The sequence below is a fragment of the Chiroxiphia lanceolata genome, chromosome 2, assembly GCF_009829145.1.
Source record: "Chiroxiphia lanceolata isolate bChiLan1 chromosome 2, bChiLan1.pri, whole genome shotgun sequence".
NCBI classification, from domain to species: domain Eukaryota; kingdom Metazoa; phylum Chordata; class Aves; order Passeriformes; family Pipridae; genus Chiroxiphia; species Chiroxiphia lanceolata.
In genome coordinates, this window is record NC_045638.1 from 118,252,063 (window position 1) to 118,271,957 (window position 19,895).

Sequence of the window (19,895 nt, forward strand, 5' to 3'; positions counted from 1 at the left end):
TGGGCTGGAAGCAGATGTGTCCAAGAGATCGACACAACCTTCTTGGCTGGGGAGATACCTGGGCACGGCAGCCCCTGCCCTCAGCTTGCTTTTTGCCGCAGAGGATGGAGGTCAGGCACAGAAATGTCATCTCATTCCTGTTGTTTCCTCTCTCCTTTTGCGTGTACCTCTGTTTTGCGTTCTTTGTGAGGAAATAATAACAGAAAGAAGGAAGAAAAGCTTGGTTTAGAGGCAGCAATACTGTGACTTTAGTGCACTTTACCTTAGATAAATTTTTCTCCTTTTTTTGCAAAAAGAGGTGTTTTTTACCTCATTAGTAGCGGTTAAAAAATGATGAAGCTGGAGAAGAGGAGGTGTCTCACAAGACCTTTAACTTCAAGGAAGAAGAATGGCATGAATGAACAAGAAAGATTTATCAAATATTGTACATCTCCAGTGCCACAGCTGTTCCTCTGTCTTCTTTCTTGGTCTACACCTGTGATAAAAAGCTGGACGATTTCAGTGGCCACTGTAGCCAGAGGAATTGTGCTGAGGAGGGTAAGATTCAAAATCCTCACTACTCCATCTGTTTCATATTGGAATCAGGCATAAAGATTTTATTATCTTCTCACGTGTTTTTGCACCTAGCTCCCCTGCCTCCTCACAGCTTCTTTCCTTGTGCTCCTTCCCACACTAGCCAGCTTCAGGGATGGTTTATGGCTACATCCAAGGCTGTGTTCTCATCCCTTCCATGCTCATCTGTCTCTCACAGCTTGTCCAGATGCTGGCCCTGACTGCAGGATGCCTTTGTGGCACTGGCAAGCCCCTCATGGATCAGGTGCTGATGTGAAGCTGATTCCTGATGGTTTCCAAGAGAAGTGTATCTCCTTTGCAAACGCTGTCCAACAGCCAGCAGGCACCTGGTCCTCATGGGGGGCCCTGGGCTTGCTGTCCCCTTGCTGCTAAGACTACAGGGGAGAAGAAGGGTTTCCATCACTACCCGACCCAAAAACTGCATCCATCTCTTGAGGATGGTGGCACGTGGATGCTGGAGCTGAACTCTTTGGGTGAACAGTGAAGAGGACAAGGGCCCAGCTGACCCTCCAGCTGGGTGGGCAAACCACAGGGGCGTTCCTGCCTTGAATGTACATTTTCTTTGTTGCTACACATTGTCCCCATCCTGACAAAACCCTCCTTTGAGAGGTAATTCTGCCCCCTTTTTTTTTTTTTTTTTGTGTGTGTGTGTGTGTCTGTGCTAGAAACAAGAAGTGCCGGGGTGAGAGCTGGAGGAGGGGAGGAGGGCACAAGGGCTGTACTGACACGTCCCATGACTGCTCACAGCAGACAATCCTTTCACCTGCCAGGAGCTGTCATTAGACAAGGAGACAGTGGATTTTTTTTTTTTTTTTGACCCTGAAAATGAACTTTGAGAGGATTTTCCTAGTCAAGTGCTTGCTGCTTTTATTTTCCAGTGTAAAATGTGAGTTTTTCCTACCCTTTTTTTCTCTTTTGGGCTAACGTTAAAACTGCATTTTAAGCCATTTACAACTTGGTGGGCTGTTACTGATAAGAAACTAGTTCCACTTTTCCAATGAGTGAAGACATCAGAGTTATTGCTGTTATTATTTGATTTAATTTTCAGCCGGGGGGAGGGCAGGACCTGAGTTTCATATTCCAGTTATAATAATAAGCTGTAAAGAGTTTTGGTTTTAAGTTAATGAGCCTTAATTTGACACATGTATAATGAGAAATGTCAGCATGCAGTTTTCTTTCTGCCCTCAAGGTAGCTTGTACTACATTAGAGATCCTCTGTTCGCTGTGCATTATCGCATGTAATTTCCTTTTCTTATCGAAGATGCGCAAATCTTTTGAAAGCGTAATTTATATTCTTCCATAAATATTAACAGAGTGATATATTTCAGTGTCTTCAGTGGAGCTGAGGTCTAAAATGTGAAAACAGCAAGCAAATACATGTATCTTTTATATATTTTGCACATTATTGTTCTCATTATTTTTTAAAATATTAATCTAAAAACTTAATTAGGGTGTTAACTCATAGATTAGAGAAGGCTATAAGAGATGGAGACAACACAAGCATGCATAACTTTTTTTTCCTCTGTTTCATTCCAATGCAGATTGTATGTATGGCTGTTTAATGCTTTGCTTTTCCTTCAGAACAAAATTAATAGATAAATAAGGATTTTTTTTTTTTTTAATGTACATGATCTATGAAACGTTCCCCAGCAGAAATGATGACTATTCCCTTGAATGGAAAACTTGTTTCAAAGACTTCCTTCCTTCTCTATAGCTACTATGGGAACTTCTAGCTCTTTCTTGTGATCGTGAGTGAGCTCTGGGCTCTCAGTTCAGATCTTTCTGCCCCTTGGAGCACATTTTAGTTGGCATTTTTTTAACAGAAATATTTCATTAGCTAAACAGATTTTTAGTATATGTGTGGGATACTCAGCCTTCCGCTAGCAAAACTATAGGGATCAGATAGTTGTGTCTCGGTGGTCTGTTCACAGAGGTGCCATTGAATTATCTTTGAAAACCCAGATTACTTTTTTCCTCTACTTTCAGAGAGAAAATATAAGTAGTTTCTGTTATGCAAAGAAATCCTGTTACTAGCTCTAAACAGCTGTTCATGAGTGAGCAGAAACAAATGTCAGAATTCAAATATTTGGGTATAATCTGTAGTGTCACCTACGTGGGTCATAGCTGTTTCCAAGGCTGTTTAGTCGATAGCTTGATTTCAGGATATTTCATTAGATATGTCAAATACTTTGTAAGAAAGGCAATGCTGAAAGAACAGCCTCTCTTTAGACTGAATTTAGGTGAATGTGCCCAGAAGCACTACAGCATTAATGTTCTTGTTGCAGAGGCACAGCATTTTAGTTCTTTGATTCTATCTAATATTGTTGGTTTAATGAAATAGCCGCTGGATTTCAGTTTCCCCTCTGTGGGGCAGTTTGTCATTATCCCAGATACCAGGAATAAAGCACTGCAATAAAAAATATGCGAAAGCATAGTTTTTCTCTCTGTGGGGAAAAAGTGCTTAAAATATATAAAATTAGAGCAGAATCAGCTCTTCCTGCTGATTGGCTTCATCCCGTAAGTTGAGGAGGAATGAGCATGAGAAAATGAGAAATGAAATAATCCGTGGCCCTGAGCGCACGGTCGGTTGCTGGTGAGCTTATCCCACCTGACACTTGCACGCAGGTTTCTACCTCCTCCTGCAGATTTTCCACCTGCCTCGGGGGTGGGGACAGTACTTGAAATGACCTCCCAACAAATTTTGCACTCTGTGGGGTGGGTCCTGCAAGGGCCGTGTGTGAAGCAGCCTGGAGGGGAGCGGGCAGGGTGCCTGGGCACGGCCTGAAGGGCCTGTCGTCCCCTCTGGTGTAGACTTTTAGCATCCTTGGCTTTCCTGAATACCCCCTTTGGCAGCCCCACGCTCAAGTGCTGCCCAGTCCTTTGGGAAGCTCCTACTCTGAACTGCTCTGGAGAAGGCAGCTGTCAACAAAGGAGACCCGCAAAGAGAAAAGGGTTTTTTTCGCCTTTGCTTATCTCGTAATGTTTCCAGCACCCTGTCACTTCACAGAATGTGAGTGGCTGCTTGTTTCTGCCTGCCTTACTTGCCCCACCAGGGTCGAGTGCCAGGAAAATCAAGTGGATACATTCCAGTGGGGCAGGGTGCCTGGGATGGTTGAGGAGGGGGCACTGCAGTGGGTCTGCCTTCCGTTCAGTGCCTTACACTCACTCACTGCTTGACACGGGCCACTATTGTTATAATTATTGTTATCACTGTTGTTGCTGAACAGATCCTACGTCCAGGGACACTGCTGGTCTGTGTTCTTGCTGCCTGCAGTAATGTTTGCAGTGGTGGGTGCTCTGGGTACCAGCGTGTGCCACGTGCAAAACACACCAAAGCGACCTTATTTTCAGGAAGGGTTAAGTTCAGGGTTAAATACGTAGGCAGCCATGAATCTTTGGCATCCAGAGTCACTCCAAGTAAGTCAGCCAGAGTATAAAAAGTCACCTTTTGGAAGCTGGACTCCTAGCTTTCTTGCCTCTTAGAATTAAACTGGATGCTGACACTTATCTAGTGAACAACCAAGAGGTGCTTTGGAGCAGGGGAAGAAGATGGCAACGGTAATGCAGAGATGCTCAGGCAACCTGGGGAGGAGCAAATGACAACCTTTTGGGTGACTGCTGTGGCTGCTGAGCATGGCAGCGAGGGCTGCTGGAGACCACTGATGGGCTGCTTGTGCTTCCCTTAACAGGCTCTGTCGTCAACCGGCTTTACAAGGCAGTGAATGAGACGGTTCTTCTCAACATCACTGCTCCTGGGAGCATATACCATGCCATATGGCAGAGAGAGGGACAGAGGCTGGTTCAGCTCAAAGATAACGATGTTAAGTACTTTGTGAACAAGGACCAGTGCAGGTGTAAGATACTCCAAAATGGGACTCTGCAAATACGTCAGGTGGTGAAAGGGGACAGTGGAAATTACACAGTGACTGTTCATGAGCGGGATGGAAAATGGAAGGCAGAAGAAAAGACAAGCTTCTTTGTTCAGGGTGAGTTTTTGCTCTTCCCATACCATTCCCAGCAGAGCTGAATAAGATTTGGTCCTTTTTTTTTTTTTTATCTCCTGCAGCCTTTCCTACTCATTGCCCTCCTTTCTGATTTGGGGGCAGGGGGACTTCTGTAAGACATACCTTCTTCCTCCTGCCACTGACAGCAGTCTGCCTCTCTTCTCCCTTCTCCTGTTCTTATGGACAGCCTGAGACTCCTACCTTCTTTCTGGCTCCCCTGCTTGTCAGCCACCAGATTTCTGCTCATGCCCAAGAAAGCAGCTGTGAGCAGATTTGTGTTGAGAGCAGGGTGGGTGTGGTCGGCCCTACTGCAGCACCACCGATGGTGCTGGGACCCTGGGCTGGGCTCCCAGCAGCATCCTGCTTCCAGAAACCTCACGTAGGCTGCTGGGTTCCCACAAGAGGTTTCTGGAAGCAGGATGCTGTTCAAAGCACAATTAAGCACACACCTGGGGATTTCAGCTGCATGGGCTCAAGGCACGAAGGCAGCCTTTGCTGAATCTTGTCCTTAGGGATCAGAGCAGTAGTAGCCCAAAGTTTTTCAGATGAGCAGGGAAGATGGGGAATGGTTATTCTGCTCCTATATGGCTGCTGCCACATCTCCAGGCCTCTAAGCTGTAGGACAGCATGTATTTTTTCCCCAAAAAGAAGATAGTTTTGCTCTGTCATTCTTCAGCCAGCATGCACACCTTTGCCAACCTCTCAAGTTCCTGGGCACCAGCTGGCACTACAGAAATGATGTCCTGATGATGCAGCAACAACAGCTGGAATGGTTTTAGCAGGGTTTCTGTGCAATGGGAAGCCCTGTGTCTAGGGGGCTGCTGAGCAGTGAGGGTGTCTCATTACTTTGAGAACTATTATTGCAAACAGATTCAGAAAGTCATCAGGGCCTGATGCTGTTTGCTCATGTTTTAGGCCACTGAACTGTCATTGGGGTGTCCTTGTTTCAGGTTAAGGTTAATGTTCCAACCTAGCTGTGTGCTGCATCATTTCCTCCACTATGCAGCAGTGCTGTGCAGAGAGGTTGCCTTACCTCTGACACACATTTTTGGAAGTAAAGTCCTGTAGTAACTCTTGGGTGCTGGAGTAATTTGGCAGCGAGGTTACCCTCTTGTTACTAGGGCTGGGCAAACAGCTGTTAAAAAATCCCAAAACACAGTTTCAATGATATCCTGACACAACTCCATCACTAGCACCTGGACTCTAGTGTTTCACGCTGGGATGTTCCCCTGAATAACTGGTTAGAGTTTGCAGAAGAGGAGTGGACTTAACAATGAAAGCGTGGCTACAGATTCATGTGTGAACCCAAACTGCATGTGCCATGAACAGCCCTCACTGGCTTTAAAATTTATGATCTCCATAACTTACACTGCCTGTAACTAGAGGTGACCCTGGCAGGTTTTTATTTACTTGGTCTAACAGGTGGACTCTGAGATTAGCTCAGTTGATGAGAGCACAGTGCTAACAATGCCAAGGTTGTGGGTGTGATCCCTGTAGGGGCAATTCACTTATGAGTTGGACTTGATGACCCTTGTGGGTCCCTTCCAACTCAGAATATTCTGTGAAATATCTTTTTTTCCATTTGCTGCCCCTGCCAGTTGCCCCTAGTTGAGGAAAACCCCACAGGCTTTTCTGGCTCTTTCAATGCCACCAGTGATAGAGAAACTGGAACTAAAACGTAACTGGTTGTTTGCAGGGCGTAAGAAAAGACAGAAATCAGTTTTCTCTGTCACAGCCTCACTGAGAGCTGAGGTGTCTGTTTTGTGTTTTCCATTCTGGTTTGATGGGCTTTCATGCTGTGGCTGTTGAGCTGGCCGAGTGCTGTTGGTAGTACACGGAGCATCATAAGCAGTTGTTTTTCCTGCTTTAGAGAGAATCTGTCCTGATGGGCACAGGCAGAGCAGGGCCAACTTCATTTTCACCGAGACACGGGGGCTGGAGTTGGAGGGGGCTGTGGCTCTGAGCCTCTGCCATCCACTGCCTCCCTGGAATCCCAGCTTCCTCCCTTCACCTGCCTGGCTGGCTGTGAGCCAGGCTGAGACTGAAAGCAGCCCAGCCACAGTGGTGCAGCTCTGCTTTGCTGGGCCAAATATGTAGGCTACTGCACTGCACTTTCTTTATTATGGCCATGTGACTTCTGCAGTAGAGGCCTAATTTGCTCTTCATTCTTCTGTTAGCAGGTTCATTCTCCTGTTAGCAGGTTCATTCTCATTATCTGGTTATTTGAGGTTAATTCTCTGCTCTGCTTAATAATGGAGGTTTTCAAAAGGAGAAACCATCCCAGATGTGCCTGTCCCTTCTCTTCTTTTTCAGAGCCGGTCCCTCAGCCAATCCTTAGCACTGAATGCATGAATAAAACTGTATCTGTCAAGTGTGAAGTGGACCACAAGGCTAAAGGTGAAGAATTTACTATAGAACTGACTCAACCTAGTGGCAGAAAAATCCAAAAGAGTGCAGCCATGTTGGAATTGCAGACACGGCATTCTGGGACATTCAGATGTGCTGTTAAGAACCAAGTCAGTGAAAAAATGGTTGAAAAAGCAATTAAGTGCTCAGGTAAGAGCTTTCTTTTGTCAGAATCTGCTAGGGTGGACCCACACAGCCTGATGCAGTTGCACATACACGTAGGACTGGTCCAGGTGCCAGGAGCACTGATGGTCCTGGGTACTCGGTACTGGGAGCCTAATGTTGGCACAGTTACTGGGAGCTGATGCTGCTGTGGTAGTCGGGATGTGAGTGAGGTCTGGGGGTTGCAGGAAGGGTGGGACAGGTTTTTCTGGAGTCAAGAGCCTTGTGGGTGGTAATGAGGTCTCCAGGGTGCACTGCAGTGCTGCTCCCACTTGAGGTGAAGTCTCCTGAGGGAAACTTCAGTCTCCCAGGTAGATCAGGCTGTCTCAGGGTGAACGAATCAGAGAGAGATCCTTGGTTATCCCATCATTTTCTCCCTCCCCTCCATCACTGCTGACTCTTCTGCCAAAAGCTGCCAGAAGTACCTTAACAGACTTTTTGGTGTCAGCTTCCTTGATAGACTTGAGTGGTGTCGGCCACCACTAGTGGTAGACTGAGGAAGTAAAGAAGAAAGCAGGGAAGTGGGCCTGAAAGTGTTTTAATGACATAAAGCAATCTGCAAGAGGCAGAAAGCACTTTCCTCTTAATTTTTATCCTCCTTTATTCCTTTAAGACTAATGGTGCTTCCCAAAGGTTGACTTCAGTCAAGTGGTCCAAAGCCAAAGAGTTGTCTTCAGTAATACAGCATAAAACTACACAAACTACCACAACATAAATTAACAGTTTATTTTTGGAAAAATATGGCCTGGGATCTTCTCGTGTGTATGCGGAGCCACAGCATTGATTTCAGAGGATTTGCTTTTGATTTACATCCTCGTAATGGAGAAATCACCTGTGTGTTTTCTCCTCTGCGTAATCATGTCTATGAAGGTTGTGGTTGCCTGCCACATGTGGATGTGGAAGGGTGCTCTCACAGGGGGAAAAATAAGCTGCTTGAACCCTCCAGCTTGGCCTAGAAATCAGGAGAGAAGTTATGGAGAATTTAGCTAAGCTTTGGGGTTACATGGCTCAGATGAACACGGCTCAAGCGTACCATGGTTTCTCTCACTCAGGTGAAGTGTGATCTTTCCATGGTTTTTCTTACTCAGTTGAAGTATCATCTTTCTAAATCACAGGTGCAGCAAAAGGACTGAAGGAACTGCATTTTAAATGGTAGGGGTCATGCTGAAAAATTATTAAATAGGCAAAAGAAGTCATCGTGTGATTCATCTCCTCCCCCCAGTAAAAGCCCTGAAAGTTAAGGCAGAAACAAAGGACAGATTATACTGGTATGACACTGGATGTGGTGTTCCGTTCAAAGTTCAGAAATCCAGTGCATAACTGGGGAAAAGTCCTTGAATTTGCTGGGCTTGGGTTCATCCCACCCAATCTCAAGGGCTTTGCTTGAAGCATTCCCTGGCTCCAGATTCCTGCTGGAGCTAGTGGAGTGGGGTGGGGGGCAGGCAGGCTTGAGAGAGCTGGCTCAGTATTTCCAATATCCATCTATTTCTGCCACAGTGAATTGAGGGAAAGTCCAAATCTGAAGGTCAGCCCATGGTGTGAGGAGGGAGGGAACAAGCCCTAAGGTATATAGGTTTTACAGCTGAGGCTGACTGAAGGGCACAGAGCTGAGGGACAGGGTGGTCTCTGCTCCCCGGTGCCGCCCTTGCCTCCTGAGAAACCCTCCTGATGCCTAATATAGCTGAACAAGGTGGGTTTTTTGCTGCTGCATGAGCTGCCTGACCTGATGGACTGCACAGTGCTAGCACTGGGAAGGGACAAGAGGAATGAGTGTGTGCCGCTGGATTAGGGCTGTTTACAGCAGGGCAAACTATCCCAAACACCTGGTCTTAATGAGGAAATGCTGGCAGAAGCTGGCTATGCCAGGGCACAAGCCAGGCAAGAACAGGCCCACCTGTACTGCTGGTATAGGCAGACATTAGCCATCAGCTAGATAACATAGATTTCACCTCTTCTCACCCTTGAAAAACGCTCTTCTTTCACAGGGTGAGTTGGGTGGGAGGGTTTGTTTTTTCTCACATTATTAACAGGGAAATGAAAGGTTTGCCACACCGATCTTTAAGGTACAAATATGGCATTTCTCAGACACCAAAAAACCTCTAAACCCAGTTAGCACTACCCTCCCTCCTCAAACTAAAAACCCCTCGAACCTTTCTGTGTGGTGGCAGGAGTCTGCCAGATCCATAGTGGATTAAAAATCCCTCACCTTTCAGTCGAACCTCTTTCCAACCCTGCTATCCTCTTTGAATACTTGGCCCTGCAATTAAAGCCAATCACCCTGAATTTTAACTTCTAGCAAGCAAGGCATGCTTCAGGTGGGTTTCAGCTCAGCTAACTTTTCATACAAGTGTATGAAAAGTGTATGAAAATATATTAATCTGCCTGGGCTCCTCTTACAGTCAGCTGGGAGGAACAGGCACAGAAAGGGCAAAATACACCTCGGTGTCTTTTGGAGCTAAAACAAGTGAGAAGAACCACATCCCTGAGGGTACTCATCTTTTTTTTTTTTCCACTGGGGCAGCCCAGGCTGATGGTGTGATCTTTATAGTGCAGACATCTCAGCTTTGTGTCCTTGCTCTTTGCCCTCCATGTGCACGCCCACTGAATGATGAGGGTGGTACCAGTGGTGGTCTCCCCTTTGGAGCTTTGTCCCCTAAGAAGCCAAGGAAGGTGCACTTCTGCTGGGTTCAGCTCCATGGCACCTGTGCTCCAGTGTTATCACTGAGTGCCAGGAGGACAGCCCGAGCAGGAGGTGGTGAAGGAAGGCCAGCATCCAGCAAACCTTTTGTGGTGAAGGAGCAGGAAGACTCATATAAATTTTTGCATACAGGCAAACCAAACTCTCGTTTTGAGACTGTGATGTATTTGGTTATGTTCTTTTCCTTTTCACTGTTTTTTTTTTTTTTTTTTTTAATTTGTGTACAGCCAAAAATTGAAGAGGAAGTACCAAAATACTGTGAAGCGAGCTGGTCTCAGTGTTTCCAGCTCAGTAGAAAGTACTTAAGAAGTTTATTTTTGTTAGATGTTGAGTACTGCCTGGATGCTCATTGTCCGTAAATGGGTCCATCGCTAGCAAGAACCAGGCATTTGTGGTAATTTAAATAAGATGAGCTGGCACACATGAATGCTCTGGTTTCAATTTTCTGCAGAACTTGAATCCATTATGGAGCAATCAAAATTCTCCAGAAAAGGCATGCTCTGCCTTTGCAGTCAATGGAAGAAAATACAGAATTCTAAGTAGATGTTGTGCAAGTTATTTCCTTCCATCTAACCTCCTCTTTCATCCTCTTAACTAGGCAAGCTGGACCTTTATCTCATCTTAAGCATAGCGGGCGGTGCACTCGTTTTTGTCATCTTTGTGATTTGGCTTATTTATTGTATCAGGAGGAGGAAAGCAAAAAGGCGTGAAGGTGATGGTAAGTGTTCAAGGGGCTTTATGTTGCTACCCAGACACCTAAAATCCTAGAGCTTCCCGCTGAACTTTCCCGTGGTCAGGAGTGTGCTCTCTACCTTGTCATGAGCAATAACCTGATTTTAGCATATGGTGAGTCTGAGCAGATCAGCTGGCATTGCCAGTCTCACTTTCTGATAAATGCCATGAACAAAGGACTTCTTGTTCTCAAGCCCTTTTGTTTATTTGTGGCCAAGGTCACCAGTCAGGAGCATCCATGGGGCTAAAATATACACTTAGATAGCCTGTCAGCAGGTTTTTTTTCATTAAATTTATGTGGTATAAAATTTGGATCCTTAACAACACTAGTAACATGCAGAAATAGTCTAGATAATGAGGAGGGGCAAGAAGGGCTCAGCTTTTCTATGTGTTTCCTCAGGCATCTCACAGCACTTTGTCCCCTCTGCAAACAATGTCCTTGGAGGCCTGTCAACACTGGAGGTCCGACTTGGGGCACTTTTTAAGTGTTGAAGTTTTCAGAGTGTGCAGAGGTCTCATCTGTTGTCCAAAATTCATGCCTCTTTCAGACCACAGGAAATACTCTGCCAGAGTCCTCTCTGAGAGTGGGCTCTCACACTTGACAGAGAGGTTGCTTTGAATTACACATGGCCTGGGCATTCCTGCTGGTTTGGGTGGGCAGAGGACACTGGGCTCCTGCTCAGGAAGAGTCATCTGGCCTACCTGGAGGCTAAAGCAGGAGGGAGGTTGCCCTGGCAGAGGCTGTTTAAAGGCTTTTTTTCTGAGTTCTTCCCTCACGCACTGTGTGAGGCTTCCTTTGTGGTCTCAAAAAAAAGCTAGTCTCTGTGTCAGTCAGTTCTTGAGTTACAAAATGGGAGTAGAAGCTGCTCTGTACACCACAGCAGCCTTTGGCAAGATAAAGAGGGCAATTCCTGAAGGAAACCTCAGCTGTACCTCAAAGATGCCAGTGGTCAGGCTGACAACAAGGGTGAGCATGATCAGTCCCATGGCTGAGGTGAGAGCAACCTCACCACACCTGAGCACGGGTAACTTTCCATGGCTCTCCTGCTTTCCCTAAAGCTATGACTGTGAAGAACAGGAAAGTGCCTTCCTATTTTCTGGGAGAGCTCACAGCAGTGCAAGCACGGGATGTTGTCTCAGAAGGTTTTCTATACCTTGTGAGTTCAATGCTGGGGTGAGCTCAGCCATCTGAGTGTTATTTTACATTATAGCTGTTTCCATTTGAGTGGTATAGATTATTCCTTCAACTGTGCAGTGACACCACATTCTCAATTCTTGGGTCTGGACTCAGCAAGAATTAAGAAAATAAGTTTGGGAAAATGAGAACTAATGTAAGAGGGTGACCAGCCTCTTTGAAACAGTTTGGTGTGTGCTTAAGGCCAACTCAGCCTCCCAAGAGGTAAATCCCTCAATCCCTAAATTAAGCTGAGTGACATTTCAGAATGACGAGTCAGTGATCAGAAGTCAGCTGGCATGAATTTACTTCTTCTGTATTTGAGAAAATTGATGATAAAAGGGATTCCTGGCTTCCAGGTGTCTGGAAATCCCAGCACGGACAATGGCAGGGCAGAGTGCTTTGATGTTGCCTCCTGGTGTTACATCTCACTTTCCCTTCAGTAGCCTCCAAAAGAAGACAGAGCAGATAAAAAAAAGTTTCCACGTTTTCCCATGTTGTGCAGGCAGAGGGGTGATTTTTTTCTTGTTCACTGGGATAGCAGGAACGCCTGTGAGAGCGGCAGGTTAAGATCGACACTTGGCCCTTTTCCTGCTTGGGGCCAAGGACGTTTCCGTGGCTGTGTGACTTCTCAGCGTGTGCCTGAGCGCGGGGTGCTTCTGTCGTTGCAGATGAGCAGCGGATGATGCAGACCCTGCCGGCGGAGAGCGACAGGGCGATGCGGGAGCTGCCCCCGACGCCCTACGCTCCCACCCCGAAGCAGGTGCGGGTGCAGCAGCGGCCGCTGCCGCAGCCCCAAGGGCAGCAGCAGCCACAGCCCCCGCGGCCCCGGCCCCGCGCTCAGCCCCGGACTGCGAACCACCCGAAAGAAAGACCTTAAACGTGCATCCCGGGAGGAGGGATGGTCGCCTCTCTGCTCCGCCGTTCACCGGGGGAAGGAAGTTTCCAAAAGTCGGGAGCGCCTCCCGCCCAGCCTTGCGTAATGCTCAGCTATGAAACAACAGCTTTTGTTGCAGAAAATTAGAGAGAGAGAGAGAGCAACAAATGGAGATGAAGAGACCCGGTGGAGGAGATTCAAGGTGATGGGCATTCATCCCTGTGGCCATTTTTCTTCATGTGTCTCCATGTTAGGGTATGGAGCATTGAGCCTTGAAGCCTGTGTCTTTCTGTGGTTCACTTGTTTCTACCACTCTTTGTTATCTTCGTGCTTTTTGGATGGTTGATACCAAGAAGAAGCGAAAGCTCTTCTTGATAAAAATGGACCCATGGATCTTACAGGGTTTTGTCATGTATATTCCTCCTGCCACTCATTAGGACAGCTCTCTGGCTTCAGCATCAAATACAAATATACGGCCTCCTGGACCAAAAAATAGTTGTCTGTAATTAAATGCTTGCCTGAAGTTGAAAGAATCAGTGTCATCTAATGCAGAGAAGAAAACACTGAAAGGACATAGGAGAGCCTTGAAGCACCTGCGTGGGAAAAACACAAGTGGGAAAGGAATAAGCTTTTCCCTTTCTCCACTGTGTTTAGAACAAGAAACCATGGGCTTAAACTGCAGCAAGGGAGAGTTAGATCAGGATATTTTTTTTCTAGATGAAACACTGAAATAGTGTTTCCTCTGGGAGAGGGTCTCCAACCCTGGGGGTTTCAAAGGGTGGATGAGACAACTGCCTGTGAGGCATCCTCGTCCTGCTGAGGGCCAGGAGAACATGCTACAGTGCCCTTCCAATGACTGTTTCAGCTCAGTTTTCTGTGACTTGTTGGCAAATAAAACAAACTTTTATTCTCAGCATGCCTGTTTAGCTATCCAGACAATTTTTTTTTTCCTCCTAGAAGAGTTCTGGTACCTGTTGGCTCATGAAACAAGCATTATGAACTGCCAAGCAGTCTGATCACTGGTGGCATTGTCTGAATTCTCATGGCTTTCTGGCATAGGTCCTCCTGCTCAGGGTGAAGAGACCGTGTTTCTTGATTTTGCTAAGAAACACCTCACATACAACAAGGTGATGACAGAGAGCTGCTGAGAGCCTCTCAAAAGGGAGAAGTTGAACTGTGGTAGCTGTACCTGCATCACCCTCTGTGTGCTGGACACTGCTAACTCCTCTGGTCCTTGGGGATGTTTACAAACCTCCTCTACAGCTGAGGGGCCAAGAGAGGACAGCCCTTTTTCAGAGCAATGACTGAATGGATACACTGGCCCATCTGGTGTAAGAGGCAGTGCAGGTGAAGGAGGAGAGAGCTGTGAGAGACACAGAGTATGAGACATCCAGCTAGTTTGTTGGTATTAGGCAGAAGAACACATAATACCTCTTGTAGGTTTGACTATCCTACACATTCCAGTGGAGATAAACCAGCCATCCTTTGTTTCTCCTCAGAAATCTGACTGGTATACCCTTCTGGTATAAGGGAAGGGAAGTAACTTGTCAGGAGGAGGTGGTCTCTGCCTCTTCCAGAACTCAGTCACTTCTCTTGAACTCTGACACTGGGCGCAGCCCTGGGAGTCTTACTTGCTCTTACCTTAGCTTCCTGCAGCTTGTTTTAGGGCTTTCACTCGTTAAAGTTGCACCTGGTAAACATTTCATGGTTTATTTTGTAACATACCATAGGCTATGTCCCTGCAGTGAATGAATAAAGAAGAGACTGGGTGGAGAGGATCTTAGTCCACACCTGTGCTGGTTGGTGCTTTAGTATCTGTCATCTCACTTTGACACAAAGGAGGCAACAAAACCATTTTGGTCCCCGGGCCACAGAATCCTGGTTGCAGGAGGTTTCACATCATCCCTGGGAGGTACTGGCTGCCACCTGAGTGTGGGGCCCTCCTCTGCCTGGGACTGGTGGGGTGACACCAGCACAGCTCCTTGTGGGAAAGCACCACTGTGTGTGTCTGAGGTGATGTCAGGGTGACTCTGTCCCAGCACAAAGCTGTGCTTGATCTTCCAGCGAGGAGCTGCAGCACAAAGCTAAGTCATGCTCAGGGTGGGAATGGGAGGCAAGAAGCTTTTCCACTGTAAGTCACAAACTGGGTCTAAACCTGCCTTCAAGACTGTGCTTGAGACAACCCCATGAACTGTGGAAACCTCTGTTGTCTCAGCTTAAGACATAGAAGGGATGAGCACACCCAAGAGCTGCCCTTGGCTCACCTCCCTGGGGAGCAGGGCTGCCAGTGGGCACCCTGAGCACAGGGCAGGACAGAGGCCACAGCAGTGGGCATGAGTGAAGTGTGGAGGTGTGTGTCTTAATGCTGCCCTCCACCCCGTTGCTGTAACCAGCCTCAGCCAACTCACTGAGGACTCTTCTGGGTTATGGGACTTTTTTTCAGCTGAATGTTTCCATCTCACATGCCAAGAGGCTCGAAGCTAAACAAAGAAGGGCTGAATTTAACCCTGTTGGGTGGACTTACATCAAAACACAGTCCTTGTCACGCAAGAAAGTGCTACGAGCACTGAGTATGCCTGTTCTATGGAAAACTCACCAGGGCAATACTTATTTTTGATGGATGCCTTTTTCTTTGATAGCCACCACTGCTTTTGTGATGCCTCATATTTGTTCCTGACATGCTGCAGCGGGTGATACTTGTACAGTGTGAATTCCACTTGGTGCATCCTTGATAAGTCAGCAATTTTTCTGAAATGTGTGTCACGGAGTATTCAAATCTCAGGTTTTATGCTGTAGAGGATGTTTCAGTTCTGGAAAATCAGCTGACATTGGGACCTAAGAAATAACAGGAAGTGCTTGGCTCTGGTGGTGCTTGCTGTAGCATTTCTTGGTTCTTCTTTCATAGATGCATCCACCAGTGAGTCACAGGAGGTGAGGAGTTTTTTCCCGTTCTCTTAAGGGGGATGAGATGAGATGACTGACATCCTTATCCATGTGCTGCCTCATCCTCCCTGTTCAGAGAGATGCAGTTCATGCTGCCTGGGTATTAGCAGGGGACAGTTTTGCTTGGTGGTGTGCTGCAGAGCCAGGTGCTGAAGGAATGGGAGGGAAGTGCAGACCTGCGACCAAAGCAGGTCTGTAGTTGTGCTGTGGTCCTGCAGTGCTCACCAGGTGGACAGGCACACACAAAAAAATGGTTGGTACTGTAGAAGATACAAATTTTCTACCCCAGTGTTAGTCCATGTGGTATCAGCAGCACTTGCTGCCCAAACTTGGTTTTTCTAGTAAAGCAGACAAGACCTGCTTGTGTGTCAGTTGGGTATTAGCCTGTCCAGGCTGAACTAAAATAAAACTCTGAGCCCGTCAAAGGTCAACAAGGAAACCATAGCTAGTACAAATGTCTTTTTGGGGATGTTTGCCAAAATGATGCTATGGGGAAAAGACACTGACTTGCAGTCCTGGAATGTGTCTTTCCATGCAGAGCTCTCATCTGAACTGCAATTTACCCTTTGGGCAGGGGCACGCATTGCATGCCTTGCTGGGCCTCCTGCTTCCCCCTCCCTTTTTAATCTGAGGACCAGCTGCCTTGCTCTCACCTCCTGTTACCCTTCCCCAGGCAGCACCGTTGCAGCAATACTGTCTGTTCTAGCTTTCCTTTCCTACAAAACACCCACTCTGAGCAGTTTATTTTTCCTCTTCAAACGACACCTCAGGACTCCACCTATGCACATATCAGCCTAAGGGAGGAGAGGGGACTTCCAAAGTGCCCTCTCCCTTCATGGCTTCAAAGCATGATCATGATCATGCCTCCTGATTGTGCCTACCCCGAGAAGCCCTGCTCCAGGTTGCTTTGCTGTTGGCAGCCTTTGCCAGCGCTGTCAGGAGTGATCCCTGGCTCTGACAGGGCTGAAGAGAGGTACTACACCTCTTTGCTGCCTTCTGGCATGGGGGGTGCACAGCTGATGCCAACTCCCCTTCTTTGAGTCTCTCTGGGCTTGTGGTGAGTGCCATCAGCCCAGAGCCCACAGTGCTGGCAGGCCCTGCTCTCCCTCCCTGGCCACTGCATCACCAGAGTAATCTGCCAGTTCACACCTGCAGAGGGAAGGAGAAAGCAAAGACTAGGGCAGACAAATGACTGGGGCGAGGTTTATCCTGCCCACCTGGTGTCAGCAGCACTGAGGAGCCGCTGCCTGACCCGCCTTTGGTGTGGGTGACATTGTTTGACAGTTTGTGCCTTCGGTGTATCCGAAATGTAGTTTTGAGATAACAGGAAGAGATAACCCCACAACAGAGATGCTCATTGGTTGCATTTCCCACACGCTTTCTATGCCCACACAATAACAGCAGGCAAGTGTTTCGGGCTGCTGCCTGGCCTCCCACACAAATACCTGCTTTCCTTCCCAGCCCTTTCCAGTGGTGTGGGGCAGGCGAGCGAGCACAGTGCAAAGCAGAGGGGTGTGAGCAGAGATGTGCTGGGCATGGCAACTGCAAACCCCTGCAGGGGAACAGCTCTGAAACAAACCTGCCTGCGGGCATCCCAAAACAGCATTTCTGTGCTTGGCACTCCCTGGCTGAACACCAGTGAAATGGGGACAGGTGGTGAGGCTGGTGCATTAGGACAACTAGCCCTTGAAGAGCCACAGGATGAAACATCCAGGACTGCTGGAAAACCCCCTCTTCTTCTGTTAAAGGCAAAATGAGCTTTCCTGTGAAGAGTGGGAATGAAATAAGGGAGTTCTTGTTTGCCAACAAGTTCCTATGGAAGGGTGCCCTGGTCTCCAGTTTTTCTTTCATGAAACATGCATGCACCTCAAGGGCTTCCATGATGGGCTCTTCCCAAAGCCTTCTTCAGCCCACTCCCCATTTGGCTGGGTGCCCCAGAGCCCCCTTGTGTTTATTGGCAGGTTTTCTGGAGGATCCTGCTGGAAAGAAACTCACTAAGCTCCTGCCCTAGAAAGAAACTCTGTGCCAGGGGACCAGGGGCTTGTCCTGCTCTGCCCCTGCTCTGTTCTTACTCCTGATCCCTCATCTCACAATGATGGTGTGTCTTGCCTGTCCCTTGGTGGCTTGCCCTGCCCTGGCAAGTAGGAGAGCAAGGGTTGGTCTGTAGGCCTGAGATGCTCCCGTGATGCTCCTGTTAATATTCCTGCTGGGAGTGGGATGCTAATTTCTCCACTTGTATGAGAAGGGAGTACTTGTAGGTTTATGCTGGCACCGCTGTTTTCTTCCATCCCTGCTTTCCTGGAGGTTTTACAGCTGTAAAAGGCACCACCTGAGGGAGCTGTGTCTCCGAGAATGGCCGTGCACGAACGGCAAGGGTGACTGCAAGGCCGGTGTGCTGCAGACACACTGGTCACTGTAGCAGCCAAACCTTCCATTGCAGTTGGCTTCGGTGATTTCAGTAGCCAGGGCCATCGTGAGTGAATGGCAGAATGAGGACGTGGATCCTACTCTAAAAGGGAAGAGCCTGTACCTCAAACCCAAAGCTCAGCCAGCAAAACCTCTGAAACCCTTTTGCTGAGCTTACGGTTTCTATAGACTCTGTTTTTCTTTCAGCCACTTGTAAAAAGGCAGGCTTAGCCTAAAGCCAGCCACTGCAAAAGGGGAACTGGGTAACATGGAGTTTTTTTAAAAAAGCGCCGTCGGGAAGGAAACTTGTCTGCACAGCAAGTGAACTTGTAGGAGCCTTTAGGCCTTGCAGTGGAAATTAAATACTGAATATTGGAGGAGTTACTAGGAATCCACGCTTTTCCAAAGGAAAGTCTGCTTAATAAGGGAAAAGGGGTGGAAATAAATGGTGTCCCCATCCTCTTCCTTTATCAGACATCTCATCTTGCCTAGAAATTTAGGCCACATATGGGCTGCCTAGTCTGATGCTGCTGAGAATGGTAAATATGTTCCTGACTGTTGCTGCCAAACTACACTCTCTTATCAGGTTAGTTCTTGTCCATCCCACCCCTATTCCATGGCATCCCTGTACCACAGGTATATTCTAGGGAAAAGAGGCTGGATATATTATGTGTCTGAATATCAAATGTTACCTGCAGTAGACCTCTCTGTTGATGTTGGCAGCATCACATCAGGAAAACTGGATTTCCCTTACACTGGAAAACCACTAAATTGCATCTCTGAAGAGCCACAGGCGCCAGGGTTAGAGGGCATGTCAACGTGTGAGGAGAGGCAACTGTAAAAGAAGCAGCTGTGAATCTCCTTTGTCTCAAAGCATCTGTGCCAGAGAAGAACATCTGTGACAGAGCACCTTAGGCAAATGCAGGCATGATATCTTATCTGGAGATGAAAAAGTGCACCACTACTGGCAGGCACCAAAGCAGCTGTCTCAACTGAGCCAACATATGTACACACATGTTAAGCAGCGAGAACTGCTGGACCTCTCCCTCTCCTGGAGTTTTAAAGGGCACGAGCTGCTGAAGGAAATAGTATAGAAGAATGGTTTACAGGCCTAGATTGACCAGAAGGGAAGCAAAAGCTCTGCTTCTCCGAGATATAAAAGGAAAATTCTTCATCCTCTTGGAAAAAACCCCTCCTGTAGGAAGGTGGGATGAAAGAAATGACGTAGGTGATACTTCACTGTGGGACAGGTGAGGCTTAGCCCAGCTCTGCAGACTGCACTGCAGGCACTGGGGACGGGCACAGCTGTCTGAGCCTGGAGCACTTGGCTCATCTCCAGTATGGGACGGCTCCGCGCCTCGTCCCAGCTCCGAGTGTCCCGTGGGCGCGTGAAGAGCGAGCGGACAGTCTCATGGGGCAGTCGCGCCTTGGAAGCAGGAACTTGTCTGCAGATGGTGTGGCAGCCAGCCAGGAACCCAGGCCGTGGATCTCTGCCATGGGTCTCTCGCCAGCTTCGGCAGGATGGACACCAAGCCACCACCACTTTAGGGTCAGCCTTTGGGTCAGGTACAGCCCAGAGTGGGCCAGGACGGATGCCTGCCTAAAACATGCCGCTGAAGGCATTCCCTGAGGTGAGGTGTGTGCATGAAGCATGGGAATTTTTACACCCAGAGCTGCCCCTTGGGCTAAAGTCTCTACCTCGGGTGGTGAACGGTGTGGCTCGAGGAGGGGACACAAAGCCAGACTCATGCCCAAGGGGCAGCTAGACCTTTGCTACTCAGGAAACTGATGGCTTCTTGGACTCCCTGGAGAAGGGGAATTTGTGGGCTGGCCATACAATGAAGACAACAGTTTAGGGATACAGCACACAGCTTTTGGTGCACACCTTTAGGCAGGGAAGGCAGTTTACAGCACAAAACT

At 47.7% G+C, this 19,895-nt stretch overlaps 1 protein-coding gene across 1 annotated transcript; it reads left to right on the forward strand.

Moving 5' to 3' along the window:
• The first annotated feature begins 1,332 nt into the window (after positions 1 to 1,332).
• On the forward strand, positions 1,333 to 14,392 carry CD2 (CD2 molecule). The gene is made up of 5 exons (XM_032679455.1): positions 1,333 to 1,459; positions 4,263 to 4,559; positions 6,891 to 7,133; positions 10,442 to 10,561; positions 12,421 to 14,392. The coding sequence occupies exons 1-5, from the start codon at positions 1,399 to 1,401 to the stop codon at positions 12,627 to 12,629; spliced, it is 930 nt and encodes a 309-aa protein (XP_032535346.1). The 5' UTR covers positions 1,333 to 1,398; the 3' UTR covers positions 12,630 to 14,392.
• The last annotated feature ends 5,503 nt before the right edge of the window (positions 14,393 to 19,895 follow it).

What these genes read in the sequence shown, in the direction of transcription:
- CD2 (XM_032679455.1), top strand. Translation starts at nt 1,399, where the DNA reads ATGAACTTTGAGAGGATTTTCCTAGTCAAGTGCTTGCTGCTTTTATTT. An exon ending in GACAAGCTTCTTTGTTCAGG is followed by an intron (nt 4,560 to 6,890) that starts GTGAGTTTTTGC and finishes CTTCTTTTTCAG; the next exon opens with AGCCGGTCCCTCAGCCAATC. An exon ending in AAAAGCAATTAAGTGCTCAG is followed by an intron (nt 7,134 to 10,441) that starts GTAAGAGCTTTC and finishes CCTCTTAACTAG; the next exon opens with GCAAGCTGGACCTTTATCTC.